The 25,328-nt window shown below is 39.9% G+C and overlaps 1 protein-coding gene across 1 annotated transcript; it reads left to right on the forward strand.

The window, feature by feature from the left end:
• Nucleotides 1-10,218: 10,218 nt before the first annotated feature.
• LOC107830834 (putative pentatricopeptide repeat-containing protein At5g52630) lies at nucleotides 10,219-12,489 on the forward strand. The gene has a single exon (XM_016658498.2). It carries the CDS (start codon nucleotides 10,586-10,588, stop codon nucleotides 12,281-12,283), a length of 1,698 nt encoding a protein of 565 aa, XP_016513984.2. The 5' UTR covers nucleotides 10,219-10,585; the 3' UTR covers nucleotides 12,284-12,489.
• The last annotated feature ends 12,839 nt before the right edge of the window (nucleotides 12,490-25,328 follow it).

Here is a 25,328-nt window from a genome sequence, read left to right on the forward strand (position 1 = left end):
TCAAGAAACTGGTATTACAAGATTGGGATGCGAAGGCTGAAGAATGTGAACTGATGCTCTCATCAGGGGGAGTTAATACACAGTGTACTCTTTTTTCCTTACAAGGTTTTGTCCCACCGGATTTTCCTTGCAAGGTTTTTAACGAGGCAACCAAAAGGCATATATGTGTACTCTTTTTCCTTCATTAAGATTTTTTTTCCCATAGAGTTTTTTAATAAGGTTTTAACGAGGCACATTATTTATGGACATCGAGTGTTATGATAAATATCATATTATGGTGGATGTCTATTCTTCCTCCATGATCTTCACGTCAAATGCTTAATGACATATTCAATGACATATTTTCTATGTTCAACGACATATTCCATGACATATTTTCTTTACTTTTCATGCATATATAAAGGCCTTGTAATAGATAGAAAATACACACAATTGAAGAAGAAAATCTCTTCCTTCTCTCTATCTCTATTTCTTGTTCATGTTTTACTAAATTGCTTTTATTTTATAACACTTAGTGAATTTTCCTGCCAAACAAACAAATTTTTAAATTAAATATCCGCACAATTTGCCAAATAGCACGAGGATCACCATATATTACACTGATGAGCCACTGACAATTATAGAAACGACGCCATGGTCATCGCTTACCTCGAAAGCAATATGAAACTGTCTCGCCCTCTGCAAAAAACTCGAACCTATAGCTTAGGCCATTGATTTTGAGCTAAGTTTTCGTGAGGAACCCCAAAAGCAGCGTCTCTTTTTCCTCAGAAAGGCACACACGTGCACTCCTCCTTTCGAAGCCTGTGCAACCTTAGCACTATACATGCAGCATTATTACATAAGTTTACCAAACGAAAACATTCATTAACATATTTGCAGCTGAGACAATAGATTTGTAGTAAAACGTAGTTTTTTAAGTGTGTTTTACCTTAAAATTCCAAACGACTCTTCTTTTCCTTTTCCAATCTCCACGTTGTCCGTGTTTTCCAGTCACTCCCATCACCCAATTGTTGGGAATAAACCCCTTACCAAAATAATATTCACGGTAATAAAGCAGAATAATAATGTAGCACCGAGATACGGTAATTAACAATAATAAAAGAGTAATAATGACACCAAGATTTTTACGTGGAAAACCCTTCTGAATAAGGGAAAAAACCACGACCCCGAGAGGAGCAACTGATATCACTATAGTAAGGAATTTTACACTTTGTAGGTCGGAGATAAATACTCCAAAGACCACTACAACACTCAAAAGAAATAACCCTCTTTTGATATTCCCACCTCACTACAATATCGCTCACTCTCTATTTTCCTCACAGACTATTTTCTTATACCTTGTCTGTGAAACCTCACTCTTTCTTTCTCTCTTTGTTGGTGTGTAGAAATGAGAGTTGAAGCTCTCCTTTTATAGCCAAAGCTTCACTCTCTAAAGCCTACCATATTTGACAATTTACACACACTTTTCACAATTCAACAAAGTTGGCTACCAAACCAAACTAATTCAACAAGGTTGGCTACCAACCAAACCAAGTCAACAAGGTTGGCTACCAAACCAAAGAAAACTTTTATTAGGCACATGTCTAATACTTCTTCAATGAGATGGACCTCATCAATCTCCCCCTCCAGTCTCATTCATCTAGAGGAGGTAGCACTGTCTTCTAGTTTGAGTGCATGCCGACAAGTTCTTTGCATAGCTCGAACTTGTTCCTTGGTACCACCTTGGTCAGCATATCTGCGGGATTCTCACTTGTAGAAATCTTCAAGACTTTTAGAGATTCATTATCTACCATTTCTCGAATCCAATGATATCTCACATCAATGTGTTTGGTCCTTGCATGGTACATAGAGTTCTTGCTAAGGTCTATTGCACTTTGACTGTCACAATAGACGACATACTCCTTCTGATGCAATCCAAGCTCTTGAAGGAACCGTTTGAGCCATACCATCTCCTTGCCAGTTTCTGTAGCGACAATGTACTCTGCTTCAGTTGTTGAAAGTGCAACGCACTTCTGCAACTTAGACTGCCATGATATAGCTCCCCCTGAAAATGTAAACAAATATCCAGTAGTGGATTTTCTGTTGTCAATGTCACCCGCCATATCAGCATCTATATAGCCCTTCAAGATTGGATCAGATCCTCCAAAGCACAAACAATATCCCGTGGTACCTCTCAGGTACCTGAGTATCCACTTGACTGCTTCCCAATGTTCCTTTCCAGGATTTTCAAGAAACCTGCTGACAACACCAACTGCGTGAGCAATATCAGGTCTAGTACATACCATTGCATACATTAAGCTTCCGACTGCTGAAGAATAAGGAACTTTAGCCATGTTTCCTTTCTCCTCCACTGTTGTAGGACACATCTTCTAACTCAACTTTAGATGACCAGCAAGAGGTGTGTTGACTGGCTTAGCATTCTTCATGTTGAAGCGTTCTAGTACACGTTCAATGTACTTCTCCTGAGATAGCCACAACTTTCTACTTGTTCTCTCTCGAACTATCTTCATCCCTAGAATTTGTTGTGCTGGGCCCAAGTCCTTCATATCAAATGACTTGGACAGATCTCCTTTCAACTTTGCTATCAACCCCTTGTCTTTTCCTACAATTAACATGTCATCCACATATAACAACAATATAATAAAGTTATTCTCAGAAAATCTTTTGAAGTATACACATGGATCAGAATAGGTCTTTAGGTATGTTTGACTTTTCATGAATGAGTCAAACTTCATGTACCACTGCCTTGGTGCCTGCTTCAATCCATAAAGACTCTTATTCAATTTGCACACCATGTGTTTCTTTCCAGCTACTTCAAATCCTTCTGGCTGCTCCATATAAATCTCCTCTTCCAAATCTCCATGAAGAAATGCAGTTTTCACATCTAACTGCTCCACTTCAAGATCTAGGCTAGTTGCTAAGCTCAAAATTGTTCGAATAGAAGTCATTTTGACAACAGGTGAGAAAATTTCGTCAAAATCAATACCTTTCTTTTGTTCGAAGCCTTTAACCACCAATCGAGCTTTGTATCTGACCAGCTTGCCATTTCCATCTTTCTTGAGTTTAAAGACCCATTTGCATTTGAGTGGTCTTTTACCCTTTGGAAGTTCAACCAGCTTGTATGTGCCATTTTTCTGTAGAGATTCCATCTCTTCTTGCATAGCTTTCATCCACTGGTTCTTTTCTAGATGGGACAACACCTCCTTAAGACTTTCTGGCTCCCCCTCATCACTGATGAGGACATACTCTGTGGAAGGGTACCTGCATGACTCTACCCTTGGCCTCTGTGATCTCCTCAGAGGTTGAGGTTGTTCTTCTCCCTGAGTGGGGTGCTCCACTTCCTCGACACCTTTATCAAGTTGCTCCCCCTGCTCAATAACCTCACCAGGTTGCTCCACCTGCTCGGCAACCTCGTCGGTTGTACTTTCTGCACTTGTGGGATTGTTAGAAGTAGAAGGAATAGTAATAAAGTTAGCAATTATACCATTTTTCGCCTTTTCTAACATATCAGCAGCAGTTCCAACTTCACTTTCTCGGAAGACTACATCTCTGCTTCTGATGACCTTCTTCTTTACAGGATCCCACAGTCTGTACCCGAACTCTTCATCTCCATATCCGATAAATATGCAGGGAACAGATTTATCATCCAGCTTTGTTCTCTACTCTTTTGGTACATGTGCAAAAGCTCTGCAACCGAACACCTTCAGATGCGAGTAGGACACCTCCTTGTTAGTCCAAACTCTCTCTGGGATTTCAAACGCCAACGGAACTGATGGACTCCTATTGATCAGGTAACAGGTTGTCTGAACTGCTTCACCCCAAAATGACTTAGGCAGTTTAGCCATTCTGAGCATGCTTCTCACCTTCTCCACAATGGTGCGGTTCATCCTCTCGGCTACGCCATTGTGCTGTGGGGTTCCAGAAACTGTCTTTTCATGTCTGATCCCATGACTTGAACAATACTCTTCAAATTCCCTTGAAGTGTACTCACCTCCATTGTCACTTCGGAGGCGCTTTAGCTTTCGACCCGTCTCCCTTTCTACTAGAGCATGAAATTTCTGGAAAACTTGAAACACCTGATCTTTGGTTTTCAAAATATAAACCCATAATTTTCGTGAAGCATCATCAATAAAAGTAACAAAATATTTGTTACCGCCCATTGATTCAATTTCCATTGGGCCGCAAACATCAGAATATACTAAATCAAGTATATTCAATTTTCTTTCAGACGATGTCTGAAATGAGACTCTATGCTGCTTACCAAATAAACAGTAGTCACAAGGTTTTACAGTTGTACCTTTGGCATAAGAAATGAGTGATTTCTTGGCAAGAATCTGCAATCCCTTCTCGCTCATATGACCCATTCTTTTGTGCCATAAATCTACAGAAATCTCATCTTGTGCCGCGTTCAATTCACCTTGGCATATTTCTGCATTTGTCCTGTACAACGTGCCACGAGCAACTCCCTTTGCAATCACCAATGATCCCTTAGTGAGTCTCCACTTTTGATTTGCAAAATAACTCTCGTATCCATCTCGATCTAAAGCAATTCCCGAGATCAAGTTCATCCGCAAATCAGGTACATGCCGCACATACTTTAGAACCAATGTGCATCCGACATTTGTCTTGATACAAATGTCACCAATCCCCGCAATCTTTGAGTAACTTGTGTTACCCATTTTCACTGTGCCGAAATCACCTGCTACATATCTGCAAAAAGATCTCTTACCGGTGTGGCATGGTAAGATGCCGCTGTGTCAACCACCCATTCCGACTCTGGACCTGACAGGTGCATGCATTCCTCTTCCTTATTTATAAAGAGGACAACATTATCATTATTTTGCACCATGGCGGCTGTGTTGTCATCATTCTTCTGGCCACTGGTTTCACCTTTGCCCTTCTTTGGATTTGGGCAATCTCTTTTGAAGTGACCTGGTTGATCACAGTTGTAGCAATTTCTGGCTCTTGATTTGGATCGGTTCTTTGACTTCCCACGAGCTCCGGATCTACCATAGTTGTTCGAACTCCTTTGATAACTCCTGCCTCTACCTTGTGTGATGAGAGCATGTCCTTGATTTTCAGGCTTCTTTCTCATCTTCTCATTGAGTAGAAGAGCCGATGTGACATCTTTCAACTCAATAGTAGTCTTACCGTGCAAGATGGTTGTTGCCAAGTTATCGTACGAAGATGGCAACGAGTTCAATAGCAAGATGGCTTTATCTTCTTCCTCGATTTTCACTCCGAGGTTGGTAAGCTGTGTGATTAGTCCGTTAAATACATTTAAATGTGACAAAAAATTCATACCTTCACTCATGTGTAGGGCGTATAACTGCTTCTTCAGGTACAATTTATTTGTCAGCGTTTTGGACATGTATAGGCTTTCCAACCTTGTCCAAATTCCACGTGCAGTGTCTTCATCAATGATGTTATTTACCACATCATCTGATAAGTGCAACCTGATTGCACTAGCAGCTCTTTCATCCAAGTCAGCCCAATCCTCAGCTTTCATGGTATCAGGCTTTTTAGAATCAACATCTAGAACCTTGTGTAATCCTTGTTGGATGAGCAGATCTCTCATCCTTCTTTGCCATGTTGAGAAACCGTTATCTCCGTTGAATTTTGCTACCTCGTACTTTACTCCGGACATTTTTATTTTTCACCAAGTATAGTACTACCGATAGTGAATAGTATTTCAGTGAACGAGCTGAACCTGTGCTCTGATACCAGTTGTTGGGAATAAACCCCTTACCAAAATAATATTCACGGTAATAAAGCGGAATAATAATGTAGCACCGAGATACGGTAATTAACAATAATAAAAGAGTAATAATGACACCAAGATTTTTACGTGGAAAACCCTTCTGAATAAGGGAAAAAACCACGACCCCGAGAGGAGCAACTGATATCACTATAGTAAGGAATTTTACACTTTGTAGGTCGGAGATAAATACTCCAAAGACCACTACAACACTCAAAAGAAATAACCCTCTTTTGATATTCCCACCTCACTACAATATCGCTCACTCTCTATTTTCCTCACAGACTATTTTCTTATACCTTGTCTGTGAAACCTCACTCTTTCTTTCTCTCTTTTTTGGTGTGTAGAAATGAGAGTTGAAGCTCTCCTTTTATAGCCAAAGCTTCACTCTCTAAAGCCTACCATATTTGACAATTTACACATACTTTTCACAATTCAACAAAGTTGGCTACCAAACCAAACTAATTCAACAAGGTTGGCTACCAACCAAACCAAGTCAACAAGGTTGGCTACCAAACCAAAGAAAACTTTTATTAGGCACATGTCTAATACTTCTTCAATGAGATGGACCTCATCAATCTCCCCCTCCAGTCTCATTCATCTAGAGGAGGTAGCACTGTCTTCTAGTTTGAGTGCATGCCGACAAGTTCTTTGTATAGCTCGAACTTGTTCCTTGGTACCACCTTGGTCAGCATATCTGCGGGATTCTCACTTGTAGAAATCTTCAAGACTTTTAGAGATTCATTATCTACCATTTCTCGAATCCAATGATATCTCACATCAATGTGTTTGGTCCTTGCATGGTACATAGAGTTCTTGCTAAGGTCTATTGCACTTTGACTGTCACAATAGACGACATACTCCTTCTGATGCAATCCAAGCTCTTGAAGGAACCGTTTGAGCCATACCATCTCCTTGCCAGTTTCTGTAGCGACAATGTACTCTGCTTCAGTTGTTGAAAGTGCAACGCACTTCTGCAACTTAGACTGCCATGATATAGCTCCCCCTGAAAATGTAAACAAATATCCAGTAGTGGATTTTCTATTGTCAATGTCACCCGCCATATCAGCATCTGTATAGCCCTTCAAGATTGGATCAGATCCTCCAAAGCACAAACAATATCCCGTGGTACCTCTCAGGTACCTGAGTATCCACTTGACTGCTTCCCAATGTTCATTTCCAGGATTTTCAAGAAACCTGCTGACAACACCAACTGCGTGAGCAATATCAGGTCTAGTACATACCATTGCATACATTAAGCTTCCGACTGCTGAAGAATAAGGAACTTTAGCCATGTTTCCTTTCTCCTCCACTGTTGTAGGACACATCTTCTTACTCAACTTTAGATGACCAGCAAGAGGTGTGCTGACTGGCTTAGCATTCTTCATGTTGAAGCGTTCTAGTACACCTTCTGATGGCTGACCTTGTCTTAAGTTGGATCTGGTTTCTTCATCTTCTTTTCTTCACTTGCAACTTTCAACTTGAAGAAAATTTATAGTTTATTATTTCGGGTGCTTACTGCAGGCTACCTTTGAAGATGGCATGGTGGAGGAAGCCATAGCAAGAAATCATAGCACAACACAGGAAGCCATCGAAGTAGGGGACTCTGCTGGAGCATATCGTATCATCCTCACTCACTTCAGTCAAAGATACCCTAAAATTCCAGTTTTTGATGAAACACACATGCACAAAACATGCATTGCTTTTGATATGATGAGTGTTAACTTAGCAGACCTACCCATGCTTCCAAGAGTTCTTCCATATCTTAAACTGCTATTTTGTGATGAAATGATAGCTCATGAATCTGATGATATCGATGTTTCTACAGCAGCTATTTGAATTATTGAATAACACTCGCCATGGTAATATTCTTTTTAAGCATTTAATGCATCGAAATGGATCTGTTGATTTTTAGTACTGTATAATTTATATTGACCTCCCTTGGAGCTCATCACAGTCAACCAACATTTGTTCTGCTTCTCTTAATTATATTATGACTGCTGAAGAAGAAACTTATGCAATGGCTCTAGAAAGAAAAAGACAAAAGCAATGGATTTCACAGGAAAAGGGGTTATCCAGGGAGAATAAAAGGAAAAACTACAGACTCTGTTGATTTTTGTTGTATTAAAATGTTTATGATCTTGTATTAATTCTGCGGAAGCCCTTCTTTTTCCCACTTTTTTGCAAACCTTTTGACTTATGTAAATTTAGGTAGAAAGTTATCATCAAAATGCAAAAAATAAAATTCAGATGACTGTTGTAAAATTCTAAAGTCACTTTCTCCATTTTGCAGAATCAGTATGTTACAGCTGCTTTGAGCTCTGACTTCTTCCTTCAATCGTTTCTCTATATAAGCTGTTCAGAAGAATAAGGAGGGAATCTTTCATCAAAGAAATCATTGCTCTCAAGAAGTGTTTGGCTGACATACTTGTTTTATAGGAATTGTACGTGAAAATAGTATGTGCCAACCAGTTTTTGGATCGAAAAATAACCCGTATTTGCAAAGTCATTGAAAAATAGTCACTATTTTATGCGAAGATAAAATCTGGACAAAGTACCATAGCTTAAACACAGAAAGTTTTAGCATAATATGTTGGTTATGGGGTTACTGCGTATAAACTTATTATATTGGAACTCCAACACATTATGAAATTCTAATACATTATATTGGAATCTCATATGTAAAAAATTCGAACTTTAACATATTGTGTTGGAATTGTTTCGGATTTTTAAGGGTATTTTTATTCAAATTTTATCTTTACATAAAAAAGTTGCTAAATTTCGAGTACTTTTAAAATTGTGCCTATTTTTCAATTACCAATTGTAAATCGGGTTATTTCTGATTTTTCGCAATTAAATAATCCATTGCTCACTTTTTCTTTTTATCCCCATGTGTTAATTTAGCTCACAAAGTAATATTTCAAATATTGTCATATTGTACTAAGTTTGATTTTGATTTCAAGAGAAACTTTAGAAGAGATAATGATAAACTTATAATTCCAATTAAAGGAAGGTGAATAACTGATGTAACCCTTGGTAATTACTAAAATATCGTTTTAATAATAATCATATACTCCCTCCGTTTCAATTTATATGAATTCATTTAACTGGGCACCGAATTTAAGAAAAGATAGAATTTTTTTGAACTTGTGGTGTAAAATGGGGTACATTTATTTTGTGTGGTTATAAATCATTGCATAAAGGTAAATTATTTTTAAATATGGTAATGAATCATTCTTTTTGGCATAGACTAAAAAGGAAATAGATTCACATAAATTGAAAACTCATTAATCTCTCCGTTCACTTTTACTTGTCCGGTATTCTAAAAATAAATTTCACTTTTACTTGTCACTTTTGGTATATCAAGAGAAGACAACTTTTTAATAAAAATATATTCTTTTATTGAATTTCATAAAAAATAAATAGATAAAGCTTTTTAATTATAATTTAATTAATAGCCTATTTGGTCAAGCTGAAAAATCAACTTATTTTGAGAATTGTTTTTGAAAAAAGTAATTTTGGGATAAGCAGTTTGTATTTGACTAATCACTCTGAAAAATATTTTTGAGCACTAATTGTGTTTGGCCAAGCTTTTCAGAAAGTGCTTTTAAGTATCAAATTACGAATAAGGACATGAATAGATTTACTTAATAATTAATATTATAAGTAAATAAATAATCTCAAAATTTGTTATTACAGGCAATAATTAAATCTCTTCATTCTATTTAAGGAAAATATGAAAATAAAATTTAAAAGTACTTAATTCTTTTAATATAAATTAAATATACTCCCTCCGATTCACAATAAGTAACCAGTTTGCTTTTTCATTTTGGTTCAAAATAAGTGTCCAGTTAGGTAATCAAGAAAAAATTCAATTTGTTTTTACTCTTTTGCCCTTATGTGCATATCGCTAAAAAAATTTCTCACTCCTTACTATAACTATGTGACCAATATTTAAAAAGGGTAGTTTAGTCATACTAGGTATTTTGTATAGGATTTAGCATTTTCTTAATGGGCGTGCTAAAAAGAAATTGGTCACTTATTGTGAACCGGAAGAAGTATTAAATATCATTCAACAAATATAAAAATATTCACCCCTAAAGTCACTATATATTAGAAAGATATCCTAAAAGTAATAAGAAATATTTATACATTAATATCCTAAGTATTAGATTTAATGGTTATTTTGGTATATACTATATTTTGTTAATGGAATTATTGGTAGAAGAAAAGTCAAAACTGTTTCTGCTTTTAAGAAGAAACTACTTTTTTCTGCTTTGCTTCTTCCAAAAATCACTTTTTTCCCTCAAGAAAGCTTGGCCAAATACTTCTAAGTTAGGAGGAAAAAAAGGAATTTTGGCCTACGGAGAACCTCGGCCAAACAGGCTATTAATCAAATTTGAGTCATACACATTATAGGGGTGTTTAGTATAATTAACCATTAAATTATTTAGAAGCATAAATCGATATATTGAATAGTACAATTTTGTAAAACTTATTTCTTGAACTACCAAATACAGTCGCTAATACAAATCAGAGTCCTTAGCCGCCGCCGCCGATGTATTCCGCCATTTTCGACGACGAATGAAGTAATGCCGGCTCGTTTGATTTTTGGCGAAGATAACCTACATTCAACCTGCAATTCCTTCACAGCTTCGTGGTACTCTTACAGTTACTCAACCTTGCTAACAACTGTTACAATGGGTAATACCCAAAAGACTCTTCTTTTGCTTTAAGTCCTGGTACTGGTAATGACATTATATTACATACATTCAGGAATATATCGTAGTAGTTCAAAGTAATTCAGCTGGTTAGCGAGCAAATCAAATGGACTCAACAATAGACCCACGGTGTACACATGCACGCGCCATCACAACAGGCGCGGCGAAAGCCAACCGTGCAGTCCTCAACAACCTCATCACTCTCTACTCCAAATCCAATCTCCCTTCACACGCCGTCCGTGTTTTCCAGTCAATCCCATCACCCAATGTCGTTTCATTTACAGCGCTTCTCACATCCGCATTCTCCAACTCCCCACTCTCCGCCTTTCGTCATTTTATTTCCATGATCCGCCGTCAAATCCTCCCCAATGGCCATACTTTAACCTCCCTTCTCAAAACTTGCGCCTCTCTTCCTGCTCTCACCTTCGGGCTACAACTCCATTCCCTTGCTATCAAATTGGGTTTCTCTTCAGAGCCGTTTACGGCGTCAGCTCTTGTGTCGTTGTACTTTAAAACTGGGTTGTCAGGTAATGCGAAAAGGGTGTTCGATGAAATGTCTGTTAGAGATGAGGTTTGTTTCTCGTCCGTTATTGTTGGGCTTGCTCGGAACTCTAAGCCTATGGATGCTTTGTCGTGTTTTGTTGAAATGAGGAGAAGTGGTGTGGCATCTACTATGGTTAGTGTTTCTGGTGCTCTGCGGGCAGCATCTGATGTGGCTATGCTTGAGCAATGTAGGATTATTCATGGACACGCGATGGTAACGGGGCTTAATTTGAATGTTATTGTAGGCAGTGCATTGATTGATGGGTATGGGAAATGTGGGCTTTTGGGGAACGCTCGTGGAGTGTTTGATGAGCTAGAAATGGAACTCAATATTGTCGGGTGGAACGCAATGATGGCAGGGCATGCTCAACAAGGTGAACATGGCAATGTCATAGAACTTTTCACTTTGATGGAAGAACGAGGAATGGTGCCGGATGAGTACAGTTTCTTAGCTATCTTGACAGCATTTTACAATGCAGGTTTAGTTGAAGAGACTGAGATATGGTTCAGGAGGATGACGGAAGAGTATAGCTTGGAGCCATGTCTCGAGCACTATACGTGTTTGGTAGGTGCATTGGGGAAAGCAGGGCGTCTGGAGGAGGCAGAGCGGATTGCTTTATCAATGCCTTTTAAGCCGGATGCAGCTTTATGGCGAGTATTATTGTCTAAATGTGCCTATCACGTGAATATGGATATTGCGTGGAGGATGAGTGATAGGTTGTTGCACATTAACCCAATGGATGATTCGGCTTATGTGATTTTGGCAAATGCATATGCGAGTGCAGGGAGGTGGGATGAGGTGAGGGAGGTGTGGAAGAGAATGAAGGATAAGAAAGTGAGGAAGGAAGGTGGGAAGAGTTGGATTGAAACGCAGGGAGAGGTTCATGTGTTTTTAGCGGGTGATAGGAGACACGAGAGGGCTGATGAGATTTATGCTAAGTTAGCAGACTTAATGGAAGAGATTGAGAAATTGGGTTATGTGCCCGTATGGGCTGAAATGTTGCATGAAGTAGAAGAGAAGGAAAAGAAGAAAGCACTTTGGTATCACAGTGAGAAGTTGGCATTGGCATTTGGGTTGTTGAATGGGACAGCACCACCTGGGAAAGCTTTGCGGATTGTGAAGAATTTGAGAATTTGCAGGGATTGTCACGAGGCATTTAAGTATATTAGTAAACTTGTTGAGAGAGAGATTATAGTGAGGGATGTCAACAGATACCACAGGTTCTTGAATGGAAGCTGCAATTGTGGAGATCAATGGTAACTTATTGAGAGGAAATCTGAGTAAGGATCTCTGCTGAGGAAGCAACAGCAACCGCCAGAATGCACTTAGTACTCTCATGAATCATCTCTTACATCTCCAGCTTTTAGTATTCGTGATACAGTGTGGATCTTGATTTGGCAATACTACCAAAAGTAGCACTGGCAATACAGTGTGGATCTTGATCATGAATCTCAGCCCGTATTGCAAATGAATGATTTTTAACATTTGGTAGACGTAATATATATCTACCTTCTAATTAATTTTATTTTATTTTCTTTATGTATAGTCTTTTTTATGCTTCTTACGATTTTATTTTCTAATTTCAATTCCAATTCTCTAAATTAACTATTTCTTTTTGTCACATTTGATTGATCAACATAACAGAAAGCAAGTTCTTTTGTGTCTCATCTTTTTTAACTAAAAAATCCCCGAGGCAAATGTTGCAAGGTTCAAAACATGATGAATAATGGGCTCACCCTTTACCATTTTCACTTAAGGGAAGAATTCAATACCATATGACGCGTGCCTAACTCATACATCATGATTTGTGCTCTCACCACTATATCAAAGTCATGAAGTTTTTTTTGTATCTCAATATTATATGAATTTTATAAAAAACGTTTCAGGGTCTTTTTAATATATTTTGGTTTAGGCCATCAGTTCTGTTGAGCCGCCCCTCATTGACAATCAAGAATTATTTACAGACTACTGTCCCACTATAAACGTACTGTTCAACCGACTTCATTCACGTTTGGTAACTGAATGACAAACTCGTTGCCTTTAATGCTCTTGTCATAGTTGCCTTATTTTAAGTGAGACTCTATAAATTTTATTGAGAATGTACGGGGCGGATAAGTGGCTCTAGTAGGAGACTAGTAAAGTCTTGATTTAGGTACCCCAAAATTTTTAATAATGGATTTCATAATTTTATTTCAAATTAGACAATATTAATGTTTGTAGAAAAAATAAAAAAGTGCAAAAAAGAAAGAAAGGTGTCTACTCTTAAACAGTAAAAATATTTTTTAAACTTTGAATTAAACTACTTAAATCTTCATATTAGTAAATATAATTTTTACAACAACATCAAAGGTAGCATATCGCAAATACATGTCTAATATCTCATTTATTAAAATTTTTCTTTTTTAATATAAATAATAATATTACTATGTGAAGTTAAAGACTTTATGTCATTTAAGAAGATATTCTATAAACAAAAAGTATGAAAAAAATGGCAAGATTAAATTTTTTGCATATATGTATGGATACGTACTAATAGAAAAGGTATAAGGCCTTTTATTAAAATTTGACTTTAGGCCATCAATTTTACGGAGCCGCCCTTGACTCTCATGAATCATCTCTTACATCTCCAGCTTTTAGTAATTGTGGTACTGTTTGGATCTTGATTTGGCAGTACTACCAAAAGTAGTATCGACAATATTAATGAAGTATGGATGTGATCATGAATCTCAGCTCGTATTGCAAATGAACTTGAGGTTGAGAGAAAGTTAAGGCGCGGATGTTGGAGCTTGAAAAAAAGTTTGGCAAGGAGTTGTCGGATACAAAAGCATCTTTCATGAAGGCAGTGAAATAGCTTGAAAGCGAGGAGAGCAAGTGAAGTAATGGAACAAATATGTGATGAATTAGCGAGAGACATTGGTGAAGACTGAGCTAAAGAAGAGATAAAGAGGGAATCTGTAAAAGTTCAAGAGGAGATTGAACATGAAGAATAGATGTTACCGTTAGATAACAGATTGCGCGGGCAAATGAACCACATGAAACTCGAAAGAGGCCAAGAATCACTTTGAGGAGATAAATTTTGCCTTTGACAAGCTAAGGGAACAACATAAAGCATTCCTGATAAAGAAAAAGGCCAGGGGAAGGAGAAAAGGTTCTCTAAATTTCAGAAATAATGAAGAAATGATAACATCCTTGACCAAAACTCTATTAGGCGCCCATCAGAGTGAAGAAAAAGAAGATGAAGGTGTTGGTTTATGTTTAGTCAACAATAGCATGCCAATTGGAAGAGTTGGTGGAAAGAGTTGGTGTGGATGCTAGGAGGAAGGTTCTGGGTGTCCTGATCCCCAGCAGAGTCGCCAGAGCTGTCACACCTCCTTTTTCCGCGCCCGATGGGGCGCAGGGGAGTTTTTTCCAATTAAAGGACAATCGAAACGGAATTGGTTTAATTATTTCAGAGTCGCCACTTGGGAGATTTAGGGTGTCCCAAGTCACCAATTTTAATCCCGAATCGAGGAAAATAATGACTCTATATTACAGTCTGCATACCAGAAATCCGGATAAGGAATTCTGTTAACCCGAGAGAAGGTGTTAGGCATTCCCGAGTTCCGTGGTTCTAGCACGGTCGCTCAACTGTTATATTCGGCTTATTTATCTGATTTTAAATACAATATGAACTTATGTGCAAATTTTAATTTTTAAACCGCTTTTATCATTTACTGTTATTTTATAAGACTTGCAACGTTGTGAAAACATATCTCGAGCCACGTTGCATCAATGCACCCGTGATTGTTGACATATTTCGACTCGGTTGAGATTTGGATTTGGGTCACATAAATGTGCACCTGAATTAAGGAAATTAAATTATTAAAGGCGCGCCTAAAGCGACTAGCGTATTTATTTTGGGTAAGACCGTGGAATTTTACTAAACGGTCCATCCCGAAGTCCAAATAATTTTTAAAGCAAACATTTACTGAGGGCCCCGCAATTTGTATTTTTATTTGGCGAGACTCATCTCATTCTTATTTTTAAAAATGAATTTGCAACGTCATGGACACGCATCTCGAACCACGTCACAATCAATGTACCGTGATTAGAAACACATTTCGACTCCATTGAGATTTGGATTTGGGTCACATCAATGTGCACCCGAGTTTACGAAGGTAAGATTTATTAAGGCGCGTCCTAAAGAGTCTAACGTATTGTTATTTTAGGAGGGTTGTGAGATTTGCTAAACAACCCGTCCTGGAAACTAAATGCTTCAATAATATACATTTAACAAGGGCCCCGCATCTGCGCGTTTTGTTTATTTTCATCGAGGTTCATCTCGTTCTTATTTTTAAAGGATATCCTATAACAACTATGTTTCTTGTCGTGTTTGTCTCTATCAATTGAAAACAGTAGATAGTCCTAATTAATTACATGTTTGCAAATTGTTTGTAACAACATTCAGAAAAGCTTGAAAATCAGAAATGAGGCTGCATGTACAGTCAGCCGAACAAATAATCATGGGCCCAAATCCAGCCCATGCGTGATAGGCCAGACCTGGGCCACTGCTTGTTCGATGCGGGCCTACTTGGTTTGCTTCGATTTGGGCTCGACCTTCATGAGGTTGAGGCCCTGAACTGGTTCTTTGTTCTATAAATGAGTTTATCAATTTATATGTGACAATCTGACAAAAGAGGAAAGTACTTTAATTAAAGTGGATAGTTTTCCTATTTGACCTACGTTAGAGAATATACTACATCATCAGACTAAGTTTAAAATACAACTTATTGCAATGGGAATATTTTCACCTAACAGCATACATATATGACTAGCATTCACTTACCTACATTGATATACTAAGCATGTAGGCTACTTCTATTATCCAAACGAAAATGTAACTATTATATACTACATGACATTTAATACAACAGTCCATGTATATATAAAAACAATCTGCAGGTCCTCTCTTTTGCATTCATGCTCAAACTCTCAGTTACATTGGTGGTATCAATTGTGTACCTGGTAAGGAAAGGAAAGGAAGAAGGAGAGTGATCAGTTGAGTAGTATGCAACGAATACAGCAGCAGCAGACACACAGCAACAACACAGCAACAACCGACCAAACCAAGTGTTTTCCACAGCCACAGACAACCAACAATGTCTTCCAGAACAAAGAACTAGCAGATAGTCGAGTACCAAACCAGCAATCCCAGGAAAGAGTAAGGAAACAACAGAGATAGCAGAGTGTTCAATGCAGCAACACCAACAGTTCAACAATCCCAAGCATCTCAGTTAATGCAAACAACAAAACCTGGCCAAGACAGCTTGACCAATATGAATCCTTACACAGCTTTTAGACAGTGTTTAGTAACAGTATTTACTGGAACTCTCTTATGTTTTCAGTCTTTTTTTTTCTTTAAACTCACAAAACCTTTCTCAAGACTCAAAATTACAGCCTTAAGACTAAAAATTCCACTTTGTTTTCTCTTCTTCTGAAGACCAAAAGTCCAGCCATTCTTAGGTTCTCAAAGGACCTATTTATAGGCCAAATGACCCAGTGCAGCTGAGCTGCCCTCGTGCTGCAACTTGCAGCCTGCCCATACTCTGTTAAACCCATGCTTGAGCATCTCTTGATGCCAGCCATTGGTTCCCCACGCCTGGTTTTGTTTAATCAAGAGTGATGGGCTCATTTTATTATTCATTTTAAACCCCATACCCATGTGTCTTGTTCCCCATTGGTATTAGTTTAATCTTAATTAGTACCCTACTTGTCAGCTTCATTTAAACTAACCTTTTCTGCCATTTTCAAACCCCAGATTACCCCTGTTTAACCTTGATTATTACTGCCCTGCCTATTGCAGCATCAGGGCACTTTGGGCTTTGATCATTCGATTTCAGAACTGCCCCAGCCTGGCTTTTTAATTGTTTACAATGTAGTTACAAACTAACATTCATAGGTAATGCCCAACATTCAGATCACAATACAGGCCCATTCAGAATATTTGAACATTCAGTCGTAGGAGACTAATCGACGACATTTATCAGGTCGACTACACTAATTATAACAGGTAATAATCAGTCGCTCATATAAACAATACGTTCAGGGACCTAAAGGGCATCAGACAACTTTTGTTCAATTACTGGGGGGCCTATATGAATTAACTCTCATTTGACGACTAATCTAATTGACGCACATGTATATCACAGAGTACATTTAGAACACAAACAGAAAACAACTGACCAAATAAGAGGCCTTTGACAGAGATGGAAGAAATCCGAATGAAAATAACAAAATAACAAACAAACATAACGAAGCATGCTGACAACTTAATTAGAACCAAACAAAGAGAAAAGGAAACTTACCGAAAAAGTTTGAAATCAAAACGGACCCAAATCAGACTCAACTTCGAACTTTTGAGGCCGAACAAGCTTTAATCAGGGTGTTCTCACATGGAGAACACCTTGATTAAGGTCTATTAGACCTCAAACCCTTGTCAAGACCGGCCAGATTCCCCAGGTGCATGTGTTCTAAGGTCTGGATTTTCAGATCTGGATTTTTAGGAGTTGTGGGTAGATTCGGACCAAACCAAACTTGGTTTGGTCACGAGGAAGGTCAGGGGAGTGTCTGATACAAAGATGGTGAGGTTTGGTATAGATCGAGTTTTGTCTCGAATCTTCAAATCCAGATTCGAGACGACAGGAGGTGATTCGAGGTTCATGGTTAGTGGATTCGTGTTCAGGGGAGTGAGGGGGTCTTAGGGTGTTCGGGAGGTGGCCACCGGCGTTCATGCCGCCGGGTTTTGGTGGAAGGGAAACTAGGGCGGCTTGCTAGGGTTTGGGGGTTTCAGGTTGGGGAAGGAGACGAGTGAGGGGTGGGGTTCGGATAGGGGGTGCGGGGTAAAGGGCTGAGTTTATATATGGGGAGGTTGATCGGATCTTAGCCGTTAGATCAGACGATCTCAACGGCTTGGATCTGATGGTGAGAAATGAAACGGGGTCGTTTGGTAGTTGAACGGGGTCGTTTGGTTTAAGTGAGGGGTTGGGTCAGATTGGTTATTGGGTCGGGTTTGATCATGGGTTGCTGAAAGAGGTCCTCAGCCGTTGGATCGAGAGTTTGAACGGCCCAGATCAGACGCATGATGCGGCGTCGTTTCGGGAGGTGGTCAGGGCAGGCCTGGTTTGGACCGGATTTGAGTGCTGGTTTGGGCCTGTTTTTGTCTTATTTTTGGGCCCAAATTGATTTCAACTCTTTTTCTTTTGTTTTCCAATTTAAAGAAAAAATGAAAAATAACAAAACAAAATAAATAATAAGACAAATTAAAACAAATAACAATGTAGCACTTCAACGTAATTATCATACCAAATTAAATGTTTAAGTAAGTTAAATCACAACCTAGAACGAACGATGCATATATATATTTTGAACTTTCTTTTAATGACACATATTTTAGTATTTTGTTTGATAATGATTAAATGCAAAAAATGGACAGACCCACAAATGACTAGCAATACATGTCATGAAAAATTTGTACTGCGGGGTCATCTGTCACTATTATTTTTTTTGTTTTCCTTTTGGAGTGATTGCTCGTGAAGCAAAAATCACGTGCTTACAGCTGCCCCTCTTTGCACGAAGACACGAAGGGTTTTCCCGCAAAGATAAAGCGAGCGATTTTTGCCCGTCCGAATACTCCGTGCGAAGCATTTTTTGAAAAAGATTTGACCGAACCTTTGCTTTAGAGGTTTCCTACATATCCTGGGCTGAACAGGAATCAGGTCAATGTAGTTCGGGAAATTCTGGTAGCTGGGACTACCCTGTGACTGTAGTGCTTGCTGTTGTTGTGCGCTGTTGTATGCTGCTGTAGGATGCTACCGCTCACTGATCTCCTTGTTACATTGATCTTGAAAGGAAAAACAAGAAGTTAAGCTAGAGTATGAGATCTCATCTATCTCCAATTTGTTCTTGTTGTCTTGCTTTCTTGTCGGCTAACGCTTTCCTCTGACGCCTTTTGTGAACTTGGCAGATTATGCTGGTCCTTCGCCTTTCTGAATGCCAGTTTTCATCACTTTGTTTGATTTGCTGGGAACAAGGCTTTCTTCTTTAAATCTTCCAATGGTTTCTTCAGTGGTATGTTTCTTCATCAGCATTGTCATACTGGGCATGCTACAATGTTTCCGAACTGCTTCTTCTGAGACGCGTTCCTTCTTCCTTTTGAATGCGCGCTTGCTTTCGCAGCCTTTTGCTTCTTGGCGCTGGGGATTTTATTCTTCCCTGCTTGGGGATCTCTGTTGTAACCTTCCGTCTTCAGGTGGGGCTACTGATTCCAACATCTAGAGCTAAAAGTATTCCCGCATTTTACTGGTGGGTGACCTAGAACTTAAATGTATTCCCGCATTATACTGGTGGGCGACCTAGAACTTAAATGTATTCCCGCATTATACTGGTGGGCGACCTAGAACTTAAAAGTATTCCCGCATTATACTGGTGGGCGACCTAGAACTTAAAAGTATTCCCGCATTATACTGGTGGGCGACCTAGAACTTAAAAGTATTCCCGCATTATACTGGTGGGCGACCTAGAACTTAAAAGTATTCCTGCATTATACTGGTGGGCGACCTAGAACTTAAAAGTATTCCCGCATTATACTGGTGGGCGACCTAGAACTTAAATGTATTCCCGCATTATATTGGTGGGCGACCTAGAACTTAAATGTATTCCCGCATTATACTGGTGGGTGACCTAGAACTTAAATGTATTCCCGCATTATACTGGTGGGCGACCTAGAACTTAAATGTATTCCCGCATTATACTGGTGGGCGACCTAGAACTTAAAAGTATTCCCGCATTATACTGGTGGGCGACCTAGAACTTAAAAGTATTCCCGCATTATACTGGTGGGCGACCTAGAACTTAAATGTATTCTCGCATTATACTGGTGGGCGACCTAGAACTTAAAAGTATTCCCGCATTATACTGGTGGGCGACCTAGAACTTAAATGTATTCCCGCATTATACTGGTGGGCGACCTAGAACTTAAAAGTATTCCCGCATTATACTGGTGGGCGACCTAGAACTTAAAAGTATTCCCGCATTATACTGGTGGGCGACCTAGAACTTAAAAGTATTCCCGCATTATACTGGTGGGCGACCTAGAACTTAAAAGTATTCCCGCATTATACTGGTGGGCGATCTAGAATTTAAAAGTATTCCCGCATTATACTGGTGGGCGACCTAGAACTTAAAAGTATTCCCGCATTATACTGGTGGGCGACCTAGAACTTAAAAGTATTCCCGCATTATACTGGTGGGCGACCTAGAACTTAAATGTATTCCCGCATTATACTGGTGGGCGACCTAGAACTTAAATGTATTCTCGCATTATACTGGTGGGCGACCTAGAACTTAAAAGTATTCCCGCATTATACTGGTGGGCGACCTAGAATTTAAAAGTATTCCCGCATTATACTGGTGGGCGACCTAGAACTTAAAAGTATTCCCGCATTATACTGGTGGGCGACCTATAACTTAAAAGTATTAAAATTGCTTCCCCGTTCTTCCGAGAAAATTTCGACAATTGGCAGAAAATTTTCTGCCCCGGTTTTTGGTGACTTCCCTGGCGTTGCATCTTGCTGCCATCATCAATCCTTTGTTTTCCTGCAGCAGACAAAGGGATTTAATTAGTTTTTATCGTGGTGGTAAAGGGTGCCTTTCTGGCGGATGATTTTTCCTTTCTTCTCTTTTCTTGCTCCCTGTCCCAATTGATTAGTGGGCAAAGTTGCCTGTTGGGGCCCTTAGCCTGCTGGGGATTGGCTCTCAATTAATCCCCCTTTTCTATTTTCTCTTTAACCATATTCTGTGGGAGTCTGCTTTTAACTCCCGACACCACTCCCTTTAGGAGCTTACTTCCTCCAAAATTGTCGGGCACGATCACTGCATTGCCTGGGATCGGCTTCTAAGACTGTTTGTATTATTCTGCATTGGATGAATTCCCCTCTGGTTTCTGGTAGTAAGCTTTGAAAAATTCTTTTCAAGACGAATTTTAGGAAGAAAAGATAAAAGATAGAAGAAGAAAATCTCTCTGAACCCATATTTGGTGGGGAAAAGAAACTCAAAAGAACTTATCTGGAGGACATGACTGGTCCCCGTGATCACGACGTGCACCATAGATTCCTGACCCAGTCTATTTGTATCAATCGATTTGCCGGATGGTCTGACTTGCTGGGGATGATAAATGACTGTCCATGTTGTTGCAAATGTGGTAGCTTTTGCTAATTCGTCTTGTCGCCTCATAGTGCCCTTCGAGGGGTTTTCACTAATGAGACTCTCTCTTTTCTCTCATCTCCCGGCGCCTTATGGTGCCTGTGAAGGTTTTCACCAATAAGACTCTCTCATTTCATATCCCTCATCTTACATCGCCTCTCGGTGCCTGCGAAGGTTTTCACCGATGAGACTCTCTCATTTTATTTCTTTCGAGGAATCAGGGCGTTGTAGATACGACCCTCTCTTCTGGAGATTCCTTTGACTATCAATTCATTCCCAGTCTTACGATCCTCTTCTTTGCTGGGGATTGGTGTTTTATTCTCGGTCTTATTTGCCTGACTCGACATCTCTTGAACATTGATCGGGAGGTCTTTGGGACGTTGATGTTGGTTTTGGTGTGTAGTTAAAGAAAGGCTATGAAAAATGAACATAATTTGATGGGTGATGTGCTACAACTTTTGGAATCAAACCTTTGTTGGAATTTAAAACATAACTTCTGCCCCAGTTTTCTTGCTTGGGGAATTTATTTTTACACTTATGTTGCGCTATGTGCGTTACGCACGTTGTGCCTATTATGCACACTATGTACATTATGCATCCTATATTCGCTATGATGCATAAAATGACCGAGCCGTGAGGCGCCTACGTATCCTCTTTGAGGAATCAGGTCAAACGTAGTTCCCACGGTTTTGTATTTTTATGATTTTATCTTCTTCTTCTTCTTCTTCTTCTTCTTCTTTTTTTTTTCCTTCTTTTCATTTTCTTTCTCTTTTCTTTTTCTCTTTTTTTCATGTCTTTTCCGTTAGTGATTCCAAAAGAGGGGCATGAAAGAATTACTTAAGGCTCAAAGGGGGAAGCAAGGGTTAGAAGTGTTTGGATAGAAGAAAGAATTGCCTCCGTCATCTCATTATCCAATAAATGCCAAATACAAACAAATAAACCAAAAATTGTCATAATCAAAGAAATTACGCATAATATCTTTTGACTGCATCAGAATTGATAGCCATGTCGATACATCTCCCTTCGACAAATGTCAAACACAAAGCACCGTTGGACAATACTCTGGTCACGATATAAGGCCCTTGCCAATTTGGGGCGAATTTGCCTTTTGCCTCGACCTGATGTGGGAGGATCTTTTTCAATACCAGCTGCCCTACTTCAAACTTCCTGGGGCGCACCTTCTTATTATACGCTTTTGCCATTCTCTTCTGGTACAGCTGACCATGGCACACTGCTTCCAATCTTTTCTCATCTATCAGGCTCAACTGTTCCAATCGAGCTTGGACCCATTCATCATCATCAATCCCGGCTTCAGCGACAATTCGGAGGGACGGAATTTCGACCTCCGCTGGTATCACGGCCTCAGTTCCATACACCAACAAATAAGGAGTTGTGCCTATGGAAGTCCGGACGGTAGTGCGGTAACCCAACAAAGCAAAGGGTAATTTCTCGTGCCATTGTCTGGACCCTTCCACCATTTTTCGCAGTATCTTCTTGATATTCTTATTGGCTGCTTCGACTGCTCCATTTGCCTTAGGACGATATGGGGTGGAATTGCGGTGTGTAATCTTGAATTGTTGGCATACCTCTCTCATCAAGCTGCTATTAAGATTCGCCCCGCTATCCGTGATGATCACTTTTGGGATCCCAAATATGCAGATGATATGGGAGTGAACAAAGTCCACCACTGCCTTCTTGGTTACTGATTTGAAGGTTTTAGCCTCAACCCATTTGGTGAAGTAATCAATGGTCACTAGAATGAACCTATGACCATTGGATGCTGCTGGCTCGATGGGCCCAATGACATCCATGCCCCATGCTACAAACGGCCAGGGTGCTGACATCGTATGTAACTCTGTTGGCGGAGAATGAATCAAATCTCCATGTATCTGGCACTGATGGCATTTCCTCACGAAAGTGATACAATCGTGTTCCATGGTGAGCCAATAACACCCTGTTCGAAGGATCTTTCTTGCCAACACATACCCGCTCATGTGTGGTCCACAAACTCCAGCATTTACCTCAGCCATAACCGTCGTTGCTTGACTGGCATCTATGCATCTCAACAATCCCAAATCTGGGGTTCTTTTGTAAAATACTCCTCCACTGAGGAAGAAACCGTTCGACAAACGCCGAAGGTCTCTTTTTTGGTCTCTAGAGGCATGTTCTGGACATATCCCCATTCTGAGGTACTCTTTGATATCATGAAACCAGGGTTCACCATCTGCTTCTTTTTCTATGGCATTGCAGTAGGCGTGCTGATCACGGACCTGGATGTGTAGAGGATCAACATACATTTTGTCAGGGTGGTGCAGCATTGATGCTAAGGTGGCCAAGGCATCCGCAACCTCATTGTGAACTCTCGGGATGTGTTTGAACTTCACCGATCGAAATTGCTTGCTCAGATCATGCAAGCATTGTCGGTATGGTATGAGCTTTAGATCTCGTGTTTCCCATTCACCCTGAATTTGATGTACCAAGAGGTCCGAGTCTCCCAAGACCAAGACGTCTTGGACATCCATGTCAGCAGCCAAGCGCAGACCCAGAATGCAAGCCTCATACTCGGCCATATTGTTGGTGCAATAGAAGCGTAGTTGAGCCGTAACAGGATAATGGCGTCCTGTTTCAGAAATGAGTACTGCTCCTATTCCAACCCCTTTTGCGTTTGCAGCTCCATCGAAGAAAAGCTTCCAACCCGGTTCCTCAGGTAATTCCAACTCATTTGTATGCATTACCTCTTCGTCAGGAAAATACGTTCTTAAGGGCTCGTATTTTTCATCAACGGGATTTTCTGCCAAATGGTCTGCCAGCCGCCTGGGCTTTCATGGCCGTCCTTGTTACATAGACGATATCAAACTCTGTGAGCAGAATTTGCCATTTTGCCAACCTTCCCGTGGGCATAGGTTTCTGAAAGATATATTTCAATGGGTCCAAACGGGATATGAGATAAGTAGTATATGAAGACAGGTAGTGCTTCAACTTCTAAGCTACCCAAGTTAAGGCGCAGCATGTTTTCTCAAGTTGAGTGTACTTGACCTCATGCACTGTGAATTTCTTGCTAAGATAGTAGATGGCCTGCTCTTTCCTTCATGTGTCATCATGTTGCCCCAGTACACAACCAAATGAATTTTCCAAGACCGTCAGGTAAAGAATTAAGGGCTTCCCGAGCTTAGGCGGGACCAATACGGGTGGATTAGACAGATACCCTTTGATTTGGTCGAAAGCCTCCTGACATTCTGCCGTCCAACCTACTGCAGCATCCTTTCTTAGCAGCCAAAATATGGGTTCACAAGTTGCTGTGAGTTGAGCGATGAACCTGCTGATGTAATTGAGTCTTCCCAGCAAACTCATTACCTCTGTTTTGTTCCTTGGCAGTGGCAAATCTCGGATGGATTCAATTTTGGATGGGTCTAACTCAATCCCCCTTCGACTGACGATGAATCCTAGCAACTTTCCTGATGGAACCCCGAATGCGCATTTGGCCGGGTTAAGCTTGATATCATACCTCCGGAGTCTCTGGAAAAATCTCCTCAGGTCTGCTACATGGTCCTCCTGACTCCAAGATTTGATGATCACATCATCGACGTACACCTCGATTTCCTTGTGTATCATGTCATGAAACACAGCAGTCATTGCTCGCATGTACGTTGCCCCGGCGTTCTTTAACCCGAACGGCATTACCCGATAGCAGTAGGTTCCCCATGGCGTAATAAACGCTGTCTTCTTAGCATCCTCCTCGTCCATTAGGATCTGATGATAACCCGCATAGCAATCCACAAAGGATCCGATCTCACGCCCAGCGCAATTATCGATCAGGATATGAATGTTGGGTAACGGAAAATTGTCCTTGGGACTTGCTTTGTTGAGGTTGCGGTAGTCGACGCACACCCTGATTTTTCCATCCTTCTTTGGGACTGGTACCACATTGGCCAACCACTCGGGATATCGAGTGACCCGAATGACCTTCGCTTGCAATTGCTTAACCACTTCTTCTTTGATTTTTACACTCATTTCTGTTTTAAATTTCCTTAGTTTTTGCTTGACCGGAGGGTATGCCGGGTCAGTG

The sequence above is a fragment of the Nicotiana tabacum genome, chromosome 6 (genome assembly GCF_000715075.1).
Source record: "Nicotiana tabacum cultivar K326 chromosome 6, ASM71507v2, whole genome shotgun sequence".
Taxonomy (NCBI): Eukaryota; Viridiplantae; Streptophyta; class Magnoliopsida; order Solanales; family Solanaceae; genus Nicotiana; species Nicotiana tabacum.

Coding starts and splice junctions, on each gene's coding strand:
- LOC107830834 (XM_016658498.2), top strand. CDS start 10,586: ATGGACTCAACAATAGACCCACGGTGTACACATGCACGCGCCATCACA.